General features: G+C 36.5%; 1 protein-coding gene across 4 annotated transcripts in view; it reads right to left on the minus strand.

Moving 5' to 3' along the window:
- Nucleotides 1-22,130, minus strand: part of LOC120527253 (WD repeat-containing protein 7) — a 522,770-nt gene that overhangs the window by 329,875 nt on the left and 170,765 nt on the right. For all 4 annotated transcript variants that reach the window (XM_039750464.1, XM_039750463.1, XM_039750462.1 and 1 more), the window contains one exon: nucleotides 14,897-15,020. In XM_039750464.1, coding sequence (XP_039606398.1) covers nucleotides 14,897-15,020 — 124 coding nt within the window. The remainder of the gene's footprint in view (nucleotides 1-14,896; nucleotides 15,021-22,130) is intronic.

Here is a 22,130-nt window from a genome sequence, read left to right on the forward strand (position 1 = left end):
AAGCAAAAAATGTCAACTTTAATATCTAAATTTCCAGTTTAATCACATAGTTTATTTTGTCATTAAAGCAGAACATCATAAACTTCATCTTAAAATCATTTTATTTACTAGTTTCTCAAATCCCATCATAACTAAAGTAGCATGTTAAATGTTATGTTTTGTATTTGATCTTCTATATGCTCTATGTGTGTGAATCACTTTGTGCTTCTTAAACCAGCTTTCTCTTCTTCCGACAGAACACAGAATCCATTACATTCCTGATATTATAGCACTCTAAATAATTAAAATACTGAGATGTATACTTGATATCATTTTCATGATGATAGGAGTTAAAGCATGTTATTAAATATTGGGACATGGTGGCGCAGTGATTGTTCATTCGACACGCAAGATGCTTGCTGCGCCGTGTGCTTCCTTCGATGAAATAATTTATTGCATTAGTACTGTCTCGTTCAAACGTACTAACCCCCAATTCCTATCCTTACTTTTCTTTCTCAAAATACCCAATTGCCACATAATCAGCTCTGTAATAGACATTAAGGCATCTGAAAGCTTAGAATGCCAATTCTTCAAAACTTTTAAGGAACACTGAAATATCTTCATAGTACATGTTAAATTATTCTATCCATCCAGTGTTACGCCAGTCCCAGCAAGAATACAGCGCAAGGCAGGAACAATCCGTGAACGGAGCACCAGCTCCTTGCTAGTGCTGCAACACCGTGTCCTCACATGTTTATTTATTAACAATATAGATTATTTAAATTAAGTTAAAGTTTTATTTTGCTGCAATTTATCTTAAAAATGATAGCATCATCATATGTAAGCATTCTACAAGGAGCACTTGACGGACTGATCGAGTGCGTTTAGAGTTCTTTGGGTGAAACTGTTTTTGAACCGCAAGGAAAGGCTCTGAAGCGTTTGCCGTATGAGAGCAGTTCAATAAACAGCATGGCTGAGGCAGCATGTGTTTGATGCTGTATACCGATAATTCCCTTTCTGATCAGCTGCTGTACCGCTGTAATTCCCCACTCAGATACAGTGATATAAATACAACAAATGGTGCAGTGAGAGTAATATTGAAAAAGATGATCCGCTGTGGCAACCCCTAACGGGAGCAGCTGAAAGAAGAAGAAGAAGGTGCAGTGAGAATAACAACGCTAAAGCAGCTATTGTATTTAGAATAGTTTGACCATTCTGTGGACCATTATATTGTTACAGGTTAATTATAATCAGATGCATTAAACTAATAAACAATATGCATTTAATTTCAGTGTATTTATAAAGCCGCGTCAGGGATGTGGATCTAAAAATGAAAGGGTAACCACACAGGAATAGTAGCACTGCTTTGACGCTCGGTGCCGCCAGTCTGCAAAACTGAGCGCAGAACTTGCGTACACCAGGGTATGAGCAACCATGGAAAGTGTGACTTTACGCCAAGGTTAGGTTTTATACATTGCGATTTGAGCATTGAAAAGTTTGTACGTAACATTTTTGTGCATACTCACTGTTTATACATGAGGCCCCAGATCCCTAAGCCTGAATGGAGTTGGTGTTCTTGCAATGACTTCCATTAACTTAAACAAATCTCCCAACTCGATCTGATGCCACGAGTGGACGACTCCTCAAGCAACTTAATAATTGATCACATTACTTGATGAAGAGATACTAACAAATTCCCTTAACAGAATCCACAAGGTAAAGACCGTGTTCAGTACACTTAATGGCCATTAGTATTATCATGTTCTCCCATTTGGGTTATACTGGGCTCCTGTAACTTACCCGCATCTGGTGGACAGAATATCACAGTCTCATAATAACTATAGTGCAGCCTAATTGGATGACATCATTCATTCCAGCACCTTGGAGGAATACGTGTTTACGTGGTACTCCTGACACTTGGCAAAGCCAGCCTATGTATCAACCCAAAGAACTGTTTCTTCTGATTGACTGAGGCTAAATATTTAGGCTGCTTGGTGGGTAGGGGTACCGTTCGTCCACAATGCACCAAAGTAGATGCCACCCTGAATTGGCCCCATCCAAAGAGCAAGAAACAAGTGCAGGCATTCTTAGGATTAGTGGGTTACTACTACCAATTTGTTCCCTGGTTTTCTGAGAAAGCAGCTCCCTTCTCAGTTTTCATAAAAAAAGCAGGCTCCTAACACAGTGGTATCAGATGCTAATACATCGGCTACATTCCATGACTTAAAACAGGCCCTTACGTCAGCACTGGTCTTAATTACTCCGGACTTTTCTTCTCCTTTTATTTTACAGAGCAACGCTTCAGACACAGATCTCAGTGCTGAGTTGAGCCAAAGTGTTGACAGTGCTGACCACCCCATCATATTCCTGAATCGGAAACTACTGGATCGGGAGACTGGGCATGCAACAGTGGAAAGGGAAGCCTTGGTGATTATATGGGTTGTCAACCAGTTGCATTACTACCTCCTGGGATGTAAATTGACTCTGATGCACCCCTACAGTGGATGGCACTTCATAAGGAAATGAATCCTTGCGTGACCAGGTGGCTCTTGGATCTGCAACCATTTCTTGTTTAATGTCATTCATCGTTGAGGCTCTCTCCATACCAGTGCTAATGCTCTGTATCGAGTTCATGACCTTGACCCAACGTGTCTGGGCTGAGGAGTTTCCTGTCACACATGGGTTCCTAGAGGACAGTTTAAGAGCTTGGATAATTTTAATCTTCCCCAGGAAGCCAGAGGGCACTGTTGACTACTGCTATCTTAATCAGTCTATCCTGGAGACTCGCATTGTCATTATGTTTCTTTTCTTTTTCAGTGTGCTTTAATTGAACTTATTATGTCCTTTTGTCTCTTTATTACTATAGACATAGATTTAGATATACAAATATCGATATATACGTAGATATAGATAAACACCTACATACACAACTGGTGAAAAGTTTTGAAGTGCCCAAATATGAGTCTAATGAACAATCTGAAATGGAACAAATGTGATACTGCCAAAGGTTAAAATAAATATTTACCCTATTAAAAACTGAAAAATAATGACACTTTCAGAGTTATACAAAGAGGACTTTTTCAGGGAACAAGTAATGGTTTAACAACATACAGCTATTCTACAGCAATGGAAATGAATTAAGCCTTGAAAGTTGATGCAAACAGTTCCTACAGGTGTCCCAATATTTGTTGATTATTTTCAAACCCTATGTCCGTATAAATGCAGTGTTGAAACAAACTGTGTTGCTAAACCTTCTGAAGAATTATTTGGAAAATACTACACTATATATTGTTATAATGGTGAGAAAAGGGCAATTGACAAAGAAAGACAGACAGATCATTTTAACTATTAAAAAGTGTGGGTCCTTCCTTTAGAGAAATTGCGAAGAAAGCCAATGTGTCAGTGAGTACAGTTTACTACACCATAAAAAGGAACTTGGACATTCTGACAGGCACAGGTCTGGCAGACCCAAAACCACAAATGAATCAGAAGACAAGTTTCTAAAATTCAGCAGCTGGCATTATAGGTGTCTCACAGCAAAACATATATGTCAACAATCAACATAGGCAGAAATTGATACAAAACCTCCTAGCAATAAAAATAAGCCAAAAGGATGATTCCAAAAGATGTCCTTAAGGGTTTGATGATGAAACTTGAAACTCAAAATAGAGATCCTATAAGAAGGGGTTGAGAAGTTTTATTGCCTAGGATTTTGGAATTACAAACATCATTTTGAAAGTTAGGGAGATCAGAATTGGAGTTGAGTTCATGGGCCTTTAAAAGTTACAGCATGTGATGATGTCATCTGATCAGAGGCTACAAGCCAATATTGTTAGTTAGTAGATATACATACAGTATTTGGAGCTGACTTCATAATAAGGAATAAATATTTGTTTCATGGCGGGTATAAACAAAGATGAGCTGGAGTGTAGACATAACACCAGGCAAGTTGCTATAGGATGCCTCTGTTCATGGCAGCATATCCTCATACTGTATCTGTCCCCATAGAGTATTGTAGTCAACTATTCACATTAAGTATAAATTTAAAATTGCTAAGTACTACTTGAACGTGACTGATCAAATAACTGTTGATGCAGTACACTGGATGAAATTTATGTTCTATTATGGATTTTGAGAAACCTATTCTACAGGTAACCAAGAAATGAGTGAAAATCTTGCAAACATATTTAACATAAATCAGCCCTGTGAAAAGAAAAAGTGAGATATAATATTGTATTAGTGTTTTAATGTCTTAAAGGTAATATGTCTCTGTGTATGGGTGTGAATGTGAACTGTATGTAATAAGTTTAAGAGAATTACCCAGAGTGCTGTGCAGTTCGACCTGATTGGTAGTGATAAATGCAATAAGGAAGGGAGGACAGGAACAGCTATAGTGGAGAGTGAATGAGTGTGACAGAATGTACTTTGTCAGTTCAAGAAAGATGAACACCAGTAGTCAAATCCATTTGAGTTATTCATTTTCAAAATAATTTTCAGTCTCGAAAGTATTTACAAATACATGACACCAGTATCAAGTGCAAATGTCACACTTTTATGATATGCAGTTTAGGACATATCACCCACACCCAAAAAAATCTGTGCAACACATCTTATTACTCAACTTTATATTGCAAAAAAAGACATTACGTTTTAGTAAAATGTATGATTTGTTGCTTAGCAGCTTGAATATTTAGAAAACATTCTCTTTTGCTTTTTCCTAACCTTCTGGGGGCGTTTTCTTTAACTTTGAAAGTTGCTGATCAGGAGGATCCATGAACTGCTGTGACCTCTCTGGAATAGTACATACTTAAAATATAAACAAAATGAATATTTAGAAATTTATATTGCTTGAATAACAATTCAAAACTTCAAACAAATAAAAACTAAACTAAAAAAAAAAAACTTCAAAATAATAAAAATGTAGCAAAAAATCTCAACATTCTCTTTTGCTTTTCCTAACCTTGTAAGAGCATTCATTTTCTTTTACTCTGACAGTCAGTATATACTATGACAGTTGCTGACCAGAAGGACCTGTGAACTGCTGTGACCTCTCTGGAATAGTAAAGTAATTCAAGCAATCATGAACTGAAAAAATCTGGATGTTTAAGGAGTACATGCGTGTAGGCGGATACTTTTATAAATTTTGTAGAATATTAAAATTGAACAATACGTTTCACCTGATAACTTTGAAAAGATATTAAAACATTACCACATGGTATGTTGGATAGAAACTACCGCATAAAACCGAAGCTGCCCTAATTCAGTGACCCTGTGACCCAGTACCCTGGAGAGGTCACTTGACATCACTCCAGTGATAACAGAACACTGACCATCAACTGTTGCCATGGTAGCCACTCCCTTGAGTCAGAGCAGCCTCCTTTCAATATCTATGTGCTCCCCCATCCTACTATAATTGACAGCACATAATTCAAGTTCCAGGAATTAAAAGCTAAACCACAAAAATCTACACTTTTTTAGGTTGAGTCCATTTAAACAGCAGGAAGTGCACAAGACAAATGCTCCTCTAATTTTACTGAAATACTTGTAATCTTGTATTTTCAGTAAAAACAAAGAATTCAGCAAGGATTTTTGCACAGTGGTTCTTTGTTTCTTCAGCATTTCTTATTTCAAAACAAGTAACCTTGATAAGCAAGAAGAATAATCTCAGTATGTTTATTACTTTGTTCTTTCAGTAATTACGATAATTCTACTGTGAAAAAAAGTTCCTTTGTTACATAACTTTGGTAATATTTTCCCATTCCCATTCCAATTCAGTATAACCATCTGCAAGGTAAAGGTTGTATATTGTTTTTTCATACCTTTAAGATTTCCATTAATGTAAACTACTTTTGTTAATAAACATTTCAAATTGCTCCTATTTATATTACATTTCAAACAAAAATGTCCTATTTTTTTTGAATACTTGTGACCCAGAACTGAACAGCGCAATAAGGGAAAACCAAATAAATACTTTTCATTATCTACAGTTGAGAAAACTTACATAACGCTAAAACACTACATCTATATTTAAGAACAACACAGCTTTATTCAAGTTAAATGTGTAATAAAACATGTTATATGCATACGGACTAGCAAAATATCTATTTTTGATTAAAACTACCATAATGTTCAGGAATGGCAAATAAAATGACAGTTTATAGGATTTCATCATAAAGATAACAAAAATAGAAAACTTTACTGATTTTTTTTCCTCTGATAATCCAAAAACTGCTTCCATAGGATGCTTAATGCTGCCAACCTAACAATGTTAAAAGCGGCAAGAATTCCCAGAGGCAGCACAAATCTGATTCAGCCAGCTGATGTTTCCTGGAACAGTCCTGTTTAAAGCCAGGCTGAAACATCCTGACCGTGCTACAGATCTAAGGGTGGACGGAAATCCCAAAGCTCCACATTTGATTCAGGATTGGGGAGTGGATCAATAAGGCATGGGAAGAAGCAAGCAGGGACACAGTCATCCAATCCTTTGATGCATATGGAATAACAGCATCTGATCTTATACTTCTCTTTAAATGTTTTATATTAACCCTTCTACTAAGTTAAAAATTACATAATTATGTGTAGAAAATTCATCCCTTTTTTTAAAATCAAATCACACTAATTCACATTGAATTTTCTATAATTTTAATAAAGCACATATATTATGTGTATAAAACTAGCCACCTAAACAACTATAGTATAAATGAGTCATTAGCATTCATGATCTTATACATCACAGAAAGACATACACAAGCAAATAGCCATATCTTAACAAAAAATTCTACACCATGTTCATACTGTAAGCATTGTTAAATTACATATTTACACAACCAACTGAATATGTTTTCATACACAATGCATATAAACCTTCTCTCTCTATATATATAAAATCCAACATCTGTCTTTCTATAGATCAGGTTTTTTTCTATAATTTGCTTGAGCATTCTGGTTGATTTTGCGACTTCTCTCATTGCACTATATATCATAGTTGGCTCGCAGTACCGATTTATTTGCGGGAATCTGAAAGACACGCAGCTGGTTGAAGGGAGTGGGGGTGTGGCCCTCCTCACTCATACGCCAGCCTCTGGGCGTTCCTTACCTCTGCTTAGCTAGCAAACGAAAGAACTACTTAATGGATTAGATAGTTTTTTTTTTATAATTTGCTTGAACATTCCGGTTGATTTTGCGACTTCTCTCATCACGCTAAGAATTATAATTTGCTTGCAGAAGCGATATATTCGCTCAGGGCGTTCCTTACCTCTGCTTAGCTAGCAAACGAGAGAACTACTTAACGGATTTAGAGCGTGTTTTTATCTATAATTTGTTTGAACATCCAGTTGACTTTGCGACTTCTCTCATTACACTAAGAATCATAGTTCGCTTGCAGGAGTGATATATTCACACTAATACGAGACAGAGATTGCAGGACAAGGAGAGGGGGACGTCCTCATTGTCCTGTTTCACTACTATGCGGGCGGAGCTAGTATACTATAAATATACCTGTGTGTGCATATATATATATATATATATATATATATATATATATATATATATATATATATATATATATATATATATATATATATATAAACTGCTAAAAAATTAAAGGAACACTTTGAAAACACATCAGATCTCAATGGGGAAAAAGAAATCCTCCTGGATATCTATACTGATATAGACTGGGTAATGTGTTAGGAACGAAGGATGCCACATCGTTTGATGGAAATGAAAATGATCAACCTACAGAGCCCTGAATTCAAAGGCGCCCCAAAAATCAGAGTGAAAAAATTATGTGGCAGGCTAGTCCATTTTGCCAAAATTTAATTGCAGCAACTCAAAATTGTACGCAGCACTTTGTATGGCCCCTGTGTTCTTGTATACATGCCTGACAACATCGGTGCATGCTTCTAATGAGATGACAGATGGTGTTGTGGGAAATCTCCTCCCAGATCTGGACCAGGGCATCACTGAGCTCCTGGACAGTCTGAGGTGCAACCTGGTGGCATTGGATGGACCAAAACATAATGTCCCAGAGGTGTTCTATTGGATTTAGGTCAGGAAAGTGTGGTGGCCAGTCAATGGTATCAATTCCTTCATCCTCCAGGAACTGCCTGCATACTCTCACCACATGAGGCCAGGAATTGTCGTGCACCAGGAGCCATTGTACCAGCATAGGGTCTGACAATGGGTCCAAGGATTTCATCCTGATACCTAATGGCAGCCAAGGTGCCTTTGTCAAGCCTGTAGTGGTCTGTGTGACCCTCCATGGATATGCCTCCCCAGACAATCATTAACCCACCAACCCACTGCTCATGCTGAATGATGTTACAGGCAGCATAATGTTCTCCATGGCTTCTCCAGACCCTTTCACTTCTGTCACGTGCTCAGGGTGAACCTGCTCTCATTTGTAAAAAGCACAGGGCACCAGTGGTGCATCTGCCAATTCTGGTATTCTATGGCAAATGCCAATCGAGCTGCATGCTGCTGGGCAGTGAGCTCAGGGCCCATTAGAGGACATGGGGCCCTTGGGTCACCCTCATGAAGTCTTTCTGGTTGTTTGGTCAGAGACATTCACACCAGTGGCCTGCTGGAGGTCATTTTGTAGGGCTCTGGCAGTGCTCATCCTGTTCCTCCTTGCCCAAAGGAGCAGATACTGGTCCTCCTGATGGGTTATGGACCTTCTATGGCCCTCTCCAGCTCTCCTAGAGTAACTGCTTGTCTCCTAGAATCTCCTCCATGCCCTTGAGACTGTGCAGGAGACACAGCAAACCTTCTGGCAATGACACATATTGATGTGCCATCCTGGAGAAGTTGGACTACCTGTGCAACCTCTGTAGGGTCCAGGTATCGCCTCATGCTACCAGTAGTGACACTGACTGTAGCCAAATGCAAAACTAGTGAAGAAACAGTCAGAAAAGATGAGGAGGGAAAAATGTCAGTGGCTTCCACCTGTTAAACCATTCCTGTTTTGGGGGTCATCTCATTGTTGCCCCTCTAGTGCATCAGTTGTTAATTTCATTAACACCACAGCAGCTGAAACTGATTAACAACCCCCTCTGCTACTTAACTGACCAGATTAATATCCCATAAGTTTCATTGACTTTATGCTATACTCTGATTAAAAGTGTTCCTTTAATTCTTTTGAGCAGTATATATATATATATATATATATATATATATATATACATACACACACACACACACACACATACACATATGTATTGTCACAGGTGTAAACATGGGAGGAAGCTTAACAGTCCTTTTGATGGTAATCATCCTCCAGACCAAGGCTTGGTGCTATTACCTGATGCTTTTCTGCTTTCCACATTTCAAAACAGTAACCAAACTTTGAGGTTAAAACAACTAACCACTATCACTATCTGTTTACCCACTCCCTCACTGTTCTCTAAGGCTGTAAATTCTTTTTATTGAGGACCTAAGGGCTGGAAACAAAAGTATGCATGTCTACATTTTTTATATTTACGGAATTTGACATTGTATAATGTACTCATGGTTGCCTCCATGAAAATAGTGCCGAAATTGGCAGCATCTACAAAGAATGAAACCATGAGTTGACTTGAACAATATAAAGTTAAATAAATAAAAATTGCAATAACACCACAAATATTATACAAACGAAAATTAGGATGTTCTCAAATATGCTCGTGACAAATTTTAAAACAGTTTTCACTTTTTACATTTAAGTATTCTGAACATTCATTTAAATGTATATTCAGCAACATACAGTATGTTATGTTATGTATATACACTTTATTGCTTCTCTGTCTGACTCTTATGTGTCTACTGTACAGTTCATTACATGTTTTACAGTCACCTTACTTTTACAAACTATTACTTCATTTTTAACTTGAAGACCTCTTCCCAGTGCTTATTTAAATACATAATAAAATGAACTAATTTTCTATTACACTTTGTTATGTACCAAAACTTAATAGCAATAACAAAAGTAAGTTAGATCTTTCTTAAGTGGTTCTGAATGAAACCAAGTAAGTACAAAATGGATGGATAAATTGTGAGGCAGCACACAGTTAAGAACTCAAATCAGGTTTTTAAAAGGTGTGAGATGATGAAACAAGACAAACAAAATTAGTAAATGCAGGGTATATCTTCAAAAATCTGTAAACAACCCAACACATGGCAAGCTTCACTATTCTAAGAGAAAAAATATACCTTTGCCTTCACAAATCAAGTTAGCACCCTAAGCAGTCTTTTTGTGTCAGATTAGGCTTACCATCATAATTCATATAAATTTCAGTAATAATATTAATGCTGGTCATTCAGAAACCTATCAGAAAATATTTGTGTGTTGTGCCTGATTATAAATTCCCTCTAGGGAAACAATAAATAACAGCCATATTTCTAATGCTCCAACCATTAGAAGAAAAATGAATCTCACATTACACTGTGCTCTGATGAATTCAAATTGCAAGAAATTTAAATAGCAAGACCCAGCAGAAAATGACAGGAAAATAATGAGACTTCATTCTTAGCATTTCTCTCTTCACAAATGTCATGTTAATTCCCCTTGAGAGAATTAACTAATTGCACCAGACAATTGGTTTACGCATAATTAAACAGCCTGCATTTATTCACAAGCAATGAGTTTTGATAACATAAAAGTGCTCTGGTTCCAGGAGCTGTCACTTTCTGCATGAAAAATCCCCAACACTACAAATGATACAAAGAGCTGAACTTATCCTACAGACCTTTGCTCATATCACAATATTATTATTCTAGCAATATAACGAAATATAGCACAAGTTATTACTGCAGCTAATTTGTTTAGCTAGTAAATAAAACCTGATAGCCAGCTAGGAGTGGAGAGATCCTTTGGCTAATTGACTAATGGGTTGAGTGGTTTTTGCATGACCCCAATGATACACAATTCCCCAGTTACCACAGTCAGAAGTTTTTAACTATATTACTGGCCTTTGTACCTCAGTACTACACCAATATACTTTTAAAGAGTACATTTGTATCTATACTAATAAAAGGCAAAGCCCTCACTGTCTGACTGACTCACTGACTGACTCGTCACTAATTCTCCAACTTCCCGTGTAGGTAGAAGGCTGAAATCTGGCAGGCTCATTCCTTACAGCTTACTTACAAAAGTTGGGCAGAATTCATTTCGAAATTCTACGCGTAATGGTCATAACTGGAACCTATTTTTCTCCATATACTGTAATGGACATTAGCTCGACGGCCGGGGGGGCGGAGCTGCGTGTGACATCATCACGGCTCCCACATAATCATGTGAACTGACTGTGACCATAGTAAATAGAAAAGAAGGAAGAGCTCCCAAAGATTGGTTTTCTCCTGGACAACTATACATTGCATTCTCAAGAGTGAGCTCGCGCAGCTTCGTCATATTACAACCGGAGTGCAGCCAGAAACTTTTAAGTGCCGGGTCTTAGCTAACATTAAATAAAGCCGTGGACATCGCAACGTCACACAAGAGAGCAGCTCACGTGAACTGCCTGAACACAGTATGAGTGATCACTTCCATGCATCAAACCTGTTCAAAAAACACATCACACAATTGTCAAGGTGATGGCTTTATATGTCGTTCATTTATAAAACAGCGGAGAAGCTGTGTAAAGGCTGTTTCACAAAAAACCAGCAGAGCGTCTTATATGAGCAGGCAGTCAGCTAAAGAAGGGAATCAATAAATATCTATATAATCGTAATAAACGAACAAAAAATAACGTACAAGCCGCGGATTAAATAAAGGAAATGGGTACCTGAACAGTAAAGTAAGTCTCGAATAGCTACACAATAAAACAGTACAGAACTGCGAAGCAAGGAGAAACGATGGCCTTATATGGCGTTCGTTTATAAAGCAGCGGAGAAGCTGTGTGAAGGCAGCTACACAAAAAAACAGCAGAGCGCCACACTCTGAATGTATTCCTGGCATCACCATTATACCCTCTGATATCCCATTTCAATTGAAATGCCTCAAATTTCCAGTAAGGCTCTGCTTCGAAATGACAATTAATAAGTCTCAGGGACACACCCTACAAAAGGTTGCCATTGATTTGAGGCAACATTGCTTTCCTCCTGGACAAAACTATACGTTGCATACATATATATATATACACACCCCGATCTACATACTGTCAAATAAACGAACCAGACACCGTGGCGCAACATGAGAGGCTTCGCCTCTAGCGCTGACGTCTGAGGTTCGATTCCCGAGAGTGGGTGCAGTGAGTGTGTACTGCCTGATGAGCCCAGAATTAGGGCGAAACACATGCCATGTACTGCTTGCATCATTTGACAGTAAAACTATTTCAATATATTCTATATATATATATATATATATATATATATATATATATATCTCAGCGCTTCCTGATTCATTTTACCCTCGCACCCCCTTGGTTTGAGAAGAAGTATGAAAAAATATGAGGTTAACGCAGAAAAACTGATCACCAATTGGAGCTTTATGAATAATGGATACTTTATTCGCCATCAATAATTGTTTTGGTAAAGCCATACTCAGTGTAATCCTCCTTCCATGTTATAATTTTTCTGCAACTAGCCATGATTAAATGAACGGTAAAAAAGTAAGAACGAAGCGAGGCTGACTTATTCAGGCAGGCAGGCAACAGCTCAATAGCTCGAATTTGGATATAAGTAGGTTCTATTTAGTCACCAGAAATATCTGGTAGGAATGGAAGTTGAATTTAGTCTTTAAATTTCAATGGTGAATAAAAATGTATGCAATGATGACTAAATTTAACTTATATTCCTATTAAACATATTTCTGTCGACCAAATAAAAATTACTTATATTTAAAATTTAAATAGAACTTGAACAGATACGATAGTTCATAATACCCACGCAGCACTAAGTGCACGTAAGAGCAGGAGTCATCCGTTTTAACAAGCAGTGTATTGCACTGATACGAAATAGCCTGCCCATTTAATTATTTAGGAATGGATAGATAAATTAAGATTTTGTACAAATAATGTTTTAAATTTTTCTTCCTCAAAGGATTCTGGCACCCCCAGCAACAGCTGCTCTTACACATACATATATAGATAGATAGATATATACATATTGATAGATATATATAGATAGATAGATAATGTGTATGTATATGTGTGTGTGTATATATATATATGTATATGTATATATGTATATGTATATATATATATATATATATATATATACTGTATATAAATGCCAGCAACACTCATGACAATGACAAAACAATTACATTGTCAATCATGTTACGTTATTATTTAAATGTTTCCTTTTCTTTTTCATTACTTCTTTAACACATTACTTCTTCGCTGCGAAGCGCGGGTATTTTGCTAGTATTCCTTATGTCTATTGCTTTGAGCAATCTTCCCTGGCAAGGATAATGGCACAAAGCCTCTTCCTTTAATTTTTGGGTTAGAGAACATAATGGTAAGAAACTCAGACTCTTTAATGTACACTTGAAGTCTGGTTACTTAAGTTTAGGCCATAGAGTTTAAGAGTGGAAACTGAGGCAGCCATTGAAAAATGCGTACCATGTCTTCAGTCATATCTATTTGATAAGGTATTCTGAGGTGTGCTTGGTGTATTCATTATGCTAGAAAGCTGACTTGCAACCAAGTAGCACCTTTCTTGTGAAGACAACCAGGTTTCTTGCCAGAACACTTTAATACTTTTTGGAGGTCAGTATAACACATGGCATCATCTCTGCAAGATCAACATTCTACTTGTAAATTTGATGTTTGATATGAGGTTCTTTATTTTGTGTGGGTCTCTTTTTATAACAGTAAACTCTTTTGAAAATTGAAACAGTGCAATAATATACTACTTCTCAAATCTCTGGTGCCACAACCCACTTTTGCCAATATAAGTGTTTTCATGATGCACCTTCCCACTTGGTGACTTATGCATGATCGTCCAAGCAGGTGTGGAGGTTGTCTCCTTTTGAATCAAGCACAATCATCATAGCACATCACAGACTGCTGTCACTGTCCTGCTCAACTGACAGACTGAGAAGATCGTTCTATGCGACTTTTCAATTCCACCAGGGGAGGTAAACTTTAACATTATACAAAGTTATTGTCTGTTTTACCTGCATTTTTATCACTCTTTAATTTAATATTGTTTATTTTTGTCAGTATGCTGCTGCTGGAGTATGTGAATTTCCCCCTTGGGATTAATAAAGTATCTATCTATCTATCTATCTATCTATCTAAATGATCAATCACTAACCTGCTACACAATTGCATGCAGATAATATAAGTGATTTAATTGTTATTCACCACATATTTGGATGGGTTAGGCATGTGAATTAAGTGACTATGACAGTAGTTTCTTTGTTAAGATGAGATATGGTAGTTTCAACATCTCAGATACAACTGTCTTCCTGGCATATTCACATACTGATGCTTTTAAGAAAAACATCAGAGGAGACTGGTCAGGACAACAGCTTTTTAACTTTGCCTTGAATAAAGGGCCATGTATGAATGCAAAATAGATTGGACCATAAAGTGGATGGGCTGCAGCAACAGAAGACTATGTTGGATCCCTCTTCTTCGAGCTAAGAACAGGAGGATGAGGCTACAATGAGAACATGATAATCAAAACTAGGCAAAGTAAGATTGACTGGAAAAATGTCACCTAGGCTCATAAATCTTAACTTATGTTGCTACATGGAAATGGTACAGTGAGAATTTTGCACATACAGTATAAATACCACTGCGGTGGAGGCATGAATATGACTTGAATGGGACCTAAAAGCTGAATTTCTACAGTACTGTATGCTGTAATACTATCTGACACAAAAAGACAGTCAAAGATGTAATATTCCAAAGTGTGTAAATGATCATAACTTCCTATTACTGGTAATAAAACAATCTAACAAAAAATAATGTTCAAAAGATCTGATACTCACGTGACATGACATTGTCAACATATTGTGGTAAATATGGAGCCCAAGTGTCTATAGTTTCCTTACGGCCAGCCTGCCCAATTCTTCTTAACTCTGCCAATAATAATGCCTGTGCAGCTTCCCGCACCTACAGAAAAAAAGTTACTTTCATGATATAAGTTGTCAGGATTTGCAGTAGAGTTATGGCACAAAAAATTGAGATATAAATGGTAGAATTACTAATAGAATTTAGATGACATAAGTTAACACCAAAGTCTTCATGTTCAGTAATGTCTAGTTAGAAAACAGTCTGTTAGGCTTAGTCCACACTAAATTTGAAAGCATCTTTTTTGTATTAAAAGTTTTCAACCCACATTAGCATTTTCAGATCATTTTTTAAACAATTGCAATTTATTCTGATATGCACACATCTTTCCTATTGGACATGCACAACCAAGGGCTATGTTTGTTTAGAGCGCTAACCTGAAGTACATTGAAATGCCAAAAGAGCAAAGAAGAAACAAACCAGACCTTTTCGTCTGAACAGACGATGAAGTACAACTGCTTTTAAAGGTTACACAACAAGTATAAGGCAGCCAAAGCCTTGGAAATAAAGACTGGGAGTACTGCCAAAATAAATACAGTGAAACATTTCAAAGTGCAGCACCCATAATCTGATGCAGTAAACACAGAGAAAAACCTTCTCAAAGTAAAGATGAGATGACAAAGGGCATTATCACAAAAAAAACTGAAATCAGCACCTGATCCTATGACAATCGTGCATTAGCGTTCAAAACTTTCAAATTACTCAGAAATGTTCATGATTTTATTAAAAGGTAAAACTTTTTCAAATTAAAGTACTATTAAGCAGATTTAAAAATACAGACATGTGACATTGGTAATGCTGCAAACAGCTATACTGTTTGAAATGACTGAGTTTTAATTTATCAATCCCAACGATAAACTCTCCCAATGATAAGCTCATCCTTAATTTTTTGCGTTTAAATACAATTGTTTATTAAGAAATCTTTGTAACTGTCTGCTGGGTTGGATAATGGATGGATGGATTGTAACTGTGTTAGCACAGCTGAAGCTGTTATTCTGTTCAAAAAGGCAAGTAGATTTTCTTTGAAGTTTAATTTTGGGTTAAACAAATGGCCAAAACAAAACAGCTTTCTCAAAAATAAAATCAGTCTATTTTTGTTTTGTGAAATTAAGGTCGTTTCATTCCACAGATTGCTAAGAAACTGAAGGTTTCATAAAGAGGTAGCCACTACTGTCTTAAGAGAGCTAACTCTTGGAAAAGAAGCAGAAGGCAAAAATGCACAACTGTAGAAGGTGTAAGCACATCACTGTCTTTACAGTAGATATAAAAAGTCTACACACCCCTGCAAAAATTGTAGTTTTTGTGTAATAAAAAATTAAACCAAGATAATTCCTGTCAGAACTTATTTCACCTTTATTGCAAAATTGCAGTCTATACAAAGTAGGTGAAAACAAATCAGAAACAGTTTTTATATCTACAGTAATGTTTTTATATCCACTGCTGTCTGACAAACCAATGTCTTATATGTTCTTATTTGGCTATGATCTTAAATTTATACTAAATAACAGTGTCATTTGAAACAGTGAAAAGAGCGTGCTGGAATGCTGGCCTTAGAGGTAGAGATTTAAAGAAAAAGCCATATCAGAAACTGGCAAATAAAGAAAAAAGGTTACAAAGGGAAAAGGTTTGGTGTCACCCAGAAATCCACTATACAATATTCCTGTGCCCATTTTAAACATTTCTTTAAGCATATTTACTCATTGTTCTGTACACCTTTTCTGTGAGAGTTCAGGAAGATTGATTGGTTGATGTGCTAAATATAACTTTGAAGCATCTCAGAGTGCACTTTTACTGTTCAAGTGTAAATGGGTTCAACTACCATATCAAGATGATGTCTGCTACAAGTTCTTCCTATGTTAGTTTTCTGAGCAGTGCACTTCTAGTTTCAACTTCTTTGTATACCCATTCAAAATTTCATGTGAGGAGCCCTTTGATCAAAAACTTTCATGGGTTACTACTCTCCAATCAAATGCATTTATATTAGGGTTCGGTAATATGGACAAAAAATATGGCAATATATATCTGGATATCTTTATGAAGTGAGTAAAATTTTAAGTTGTAAATCAAAGCCATACAACATATCACAAGAATTTATTTATCAAATTAAACTTTGAAATATATAACAAATGATTATATATTTTAACTTATAGTCCCACGGTATCTAAAATAACTACTGCATATGCTTTTCAGGTTAGGAACATGGTGTAAATGTAAATAAAATGTTTAAATGTAAGCAAAAAATGGCAGGCATGAATTATATGAAAATTCAGTCTACATTACAGTTAAAATAATAATAAATCTAAAATAAATAACATTATAATAACAATATAAATAAACAAATACAATGTCTCTTATTAACAAACAAGTTAACAAACTGTACCTGTACATTAGACATGCGTTTAAATTTGTTACAGTTTTAAATTGAATTTTTTTTTTATAAATAAATCTGTAAAACAGAGTCACTTTTGAAAAAGAAAAAGGACTAGCCTAAGGGCATTTTACATTTTATGTTTTAGCTAATTTAAACTTCACTTCATGAAATAATGTGTTAAACTGACATAACTCACTGTAAAGGCAAGCAGTTTAAAACTCACTTTTACTGCTTAATTCTGGCTTTAATAAATATAACACTTGAGCAGTTAACGTTATTTTCTTTTAAAACTTGCACTTCCTAATAGCCAGATGAAGTCAATCCCTAAAGCAGTGCATTCTTTGCCACTTCAGCAATTCCACCTCTTTGGTAACATTCTCCCATTGTTGGTTGTAGCCTCTTTTCATCCAGCTTTCAGTTTGTGAGGGTATCTTGCAAAGCTTCAGCTATGTGCTCCCCAGTGTGGTTTACAGGGAAGTAGCTTCTTTGCTGACACACACACTTAATCTCCCATTCTTCAATGGAATGAACAGTCACACTTACATATGGCTCATAGGTGTGGCTTGACCACATACAGGCTGTCAACGTGAAATGTTTTAATTTACCGATCACGTCAGTAAGGTACGTCTGACTTGAATGTACACGTTAGGCAGCGCTTCTCTTTGCAAAGTAATTGCGACTGGGCAATTTCCATCATGGGTCAAGAGCTTTGATCAATCTTTTAAAACCATCCTTTTTCACCATTGAGATGGGAAGTATATCTTTTACTATGTAGCGAGCAACTGCCTCAGTGACACCACACCACTTTACACTTTTCTTTTCATAAGGGGAGGCGTGAGTAAATGAAGCTTGCAATGTCATCTGAATTGGTTGAGGCATTTCGGTTGGTGAATGCTTCGTAACTGCAGTAGTTGAACGGAGTTTAACAGCCTCTTCATACTGAACTTTGTGCCACTGTTTTAAGTGATGAAAAAGATTGGTAGTGCTCCCATTTTTTGACACTGCCTCCTTTTGGCTTTCCCTACATATTATGCGTTTCTGGTGCTCATCTGACCTGTGAAATCCAAGCCACCTCCAAATAACTGGTCCATTGTTCTTCTTTTTACATACTAAGTTATATTCAGTTACAACTCTTGTGTCATGCCCCACCATGTTGCGAGAAAGTTGTTTACACGCACTCAAGAGCAAGTGAGGGCGGGACTGCTAGCAGAGCACAGTAGTGAAGCCTGGAGCAGGCAGTGAGGGATAAGAAAAAAGACTTTCCACAAGATTAAACAAAAGAACTTCATTTAAACTCGATACAAACGATACTGTCTCAATCCATATCCTGCTCTATTTATATCCTGGTATATTTTAAAATCTCGTTATATTGCCCAGCTCTAATTTGTATCACGCAGTGTCAATGCTCCTGCTTGCAATTTCACATGGAGACCCCTGTCTCACTCCCTCCCTGATCAACCTAAACAGAGGATCACTCCTCAATGGAATGTATTTGTATAGCACCAAACCACGCTGCTTCTTTGCAGTTTCACGTGTGGACTCCCATTCCCTGCCTCCCCAAATGTCACTGAATCACACAGCACAAACTTGCACAGGGACTGCTCTTTGATCTAATGTCATTAAATCACCATGTGCTACACAGCCACTCACAGTTTCATGTGGGGAACCCCATCTGCTTTCCCCATTCAATCAAATATCACTTTATCATGCCACTTGAGTTGCTGTGTTGCAAGCACGAGGGGGGTAAAAACTGTTTCAGCCAGTGTCTTGTTCACACAGACCCCACACCACTGAAGGGATAGGCAGTGATGAGCAACATTTTTTATCCCATTTCTAATTTCAGGAGGCAGAAATGAGTGTGATTGCAAAAGTGAAAAAATGTTAAATGTGGCAGAGGTTGTAGCACATGCTTGGACAAAGTGAGCTTGAATGGAATCACTGGTGGGGAGATAGGGCAGATTATAGTGTGAACAAGTTTCAAATGCTCACAGCACAGCGAAGACCACCTGCAACCCAAAAGTAACTGAGAAACACTGGTTTAGGTGTATGTGAGATGTGTGTGACTAGCTCTGGGGAGCCATGTCTAGGGCTGTTTTCTGCCATGTGCCAAGGGCTGCCAGGAAAGGCATTGTCCCACACAGCACTAGAAGAAAGTTGGTATGAAAGTGTTAAAGGCTTGAAATGCAAAAAATAACAACAACAAGAAAAATAAATAAATAAACCTTTGTGGGGCAATGGTGAATCAGTGAATTGCTGCACAAAAATCCCAATCTATTGGAAAACATTTAAGGTTCCTATGTACATGAAAAATACATAGCTGCAAATTGTTCATTTGTTGCTTCAGAGTGATATTTAATGTGTGTGTGTTTATGTGCATGTTTTTTTGTAAAAAATAAAAAAAATAACTGCAGCTGTAATACTTGTTTTGAGAGATTGTTAAAGTGCAAAAAACTAAACTTTCCCTAAAAGGGGGACACCTTGTGCCAATCTAAATAACTATACAGTGCTATGGAATATGATATTGAAACTTGGTACATGAGTAGGTGACAGATTAGGTCACAAAAAAAAAACAATTCCAGGGTTGTGCATCATAAAACTTGTTCTGCGTTTTATTTAGAAGACTAGCTAAGTAATCAACATAGACCTCAGCATTAAACGTTTACAGTGCACCACACACCGCGTATGTCTCTGTTATATTACCTTTGGTGTGGGATTTGTAAACACATCTTTTTCTTAATGTGGATATAAATGTTTTCAATCATATAAATATTTCTTTTAAAAATTTAGAGTTGTACTCTATACGGTTCAGCCATTTGCAGCTTCTTTATTACATAAGTAGAGTAACATCTGTTTATTTCTGGGTATGGACACTGCTGGTCAAATGGTTTAGAACACCTCAGTTTTATTCCTATTTTTCTTCAAAGTTAATCAGCTCAAATACAATGAATGACCTAAAATTGTGAAAAGGTAAGCAGTAAACTGCCAGAGGTTTAAATTTTAAGTTTAGGTTAGCAAAAACTGGAAAAAAGTAAGTAAATAAATAAAAAATGGAAATATCAGAATATTACAAATGGACAGTCTTCAGGGAATGACTAATAGGTTACAACCTACAGATGTTCTGTAGCAATTAAAGTAAATTAAGCCTTGCAAGTGGAAGTAAACACTTTGTACAGGTGTTCCAACTTCTGTTGATTACTTAATATCCATCTGTCTGTCTTAAAGCACAGCTGGAACAGACGGTGTTACTACATCATCATAAGTACTACTTGAACAATATCACACTGTTGAAAGTTGTATATTCCAGTGATAATGCCAAGAAAATATCAATTAACAAATGAAATTAAACAGAGCATTATTACCCTTAGAAGTGTAGGCCTTTTAATTTAGATCAACTGCAATAAAAAAATCAAAGTGTCAGTGAGACCAGTGGTGTCCTACACAATCCAAAGGTAATTGGAAACTGGATGAAACTCTGATAAGAAGAGATCTGGCTACAACCTAATCAGATGACAAGTTTCTGGGGGTCACCAGCTTGTGTGGTCACAGGTGCCTCACAACATAACATGTACTTGTCATGTTATTTTTGAAGCCAATACTTTGAACACTATAATCTTGGATGATTATTTCATTATTTGAAGAGTCACTTCTATGGTTATAATTAAGACATTATTATTTACCTATTTGCATTCTCCAGAGACACCATTTAGTTTTGTTTGCAAGATGCTTTGTTTGATGGTTGCTAATGAAGTTACAAACAGCAAAGTCAGGGGTCACGAATCAAGTGATTTTAGGGGTCACAGGGTATAAAAAAACTCCTTATCCAATTTAGCAGATTTCTCAAAGAAATTTCAAGTTTGTTCACAATTCTTTTTTGGTTAATTAAGATTAAGAACACTTTGGCTCATTTATGATTTTTTTGGACTACAAGTTTTGCTTCATGTTTCACTTTTGTTGCTTTCCTTTGGGATCTCCCAGTTTTATGACATGGGCTTTGGTATTTACCTCCTGTTAATCTCCCCGACCTTTTTTTTCTGGCACGACAGACCTAAAATTAGTCACAAACCCTCCATAACTAACAACTAAATAATGGAACATCAATCAATGACATTTTCACATCATTTGAGTTGGAATCTGCTGCCTGCAAAAGTAATTTTATCCACCATAAGCCTATATGCTATTAAAAAATTTGACTTTATGTTCACTACTAACACATGCAATTACGTTCCATTACCGCTGTTACTTTTTGAATATAACTCAGTGCTGCAAGCATATTTTAAGAACAACGTCTTAAGTTAATAAAGACTTTAAAAAATGTTTCAACTTTCAAAAAAAGTTCACAGGTACCTGAAGTACATTTTCTAACTTGCTTAATGGTGTGTTGTGGTAACTATTATTAATTACAATGTTATATATTATATTTGCTTGTTCTTTTAAAAACTTCCCCCATATTTGTTTTACTTGGACCAAGAATAATAAAAACGTTCCGCTGTATTTTGATATGCTGCAATGAAACTATTTTTATTCTGCAAGTGTTCTATAAAAAATTCTTACCCTGTGAAGCCATCACAATTAAAACTGAATAAGTGTACACTCTGTTACAACGTGGAATGTTGTATTTTTAATAACTGTGGATTAAAAAAAATGTGACATACTGTGCTGAACTTTCACACTGTGGAGGCACAATGAGCACAGTACAGTGGGATGTGTTGAGATCCTAAAGCACTAAGGAAACTCCGTTTTGGTTTGTCACGTTTGCCTGAATTTCCTGTGATAGACTGATG

The sequence above is a fragment of the Polypterus senegalus genome, chromosome 4, assembly GCF_016835505.1.
Source record: "Polypterus senegalus isolate Bchr_013 chromosome 4, ASM1683550v1, whole genome shotgun sequence".
NCBI classification, from domain to species: Eukaryota; Metazoa; Chordata; class Cladistia; order Polypteriformes; family Polypteridae; genus Polypterus; species Polypterus senegalus.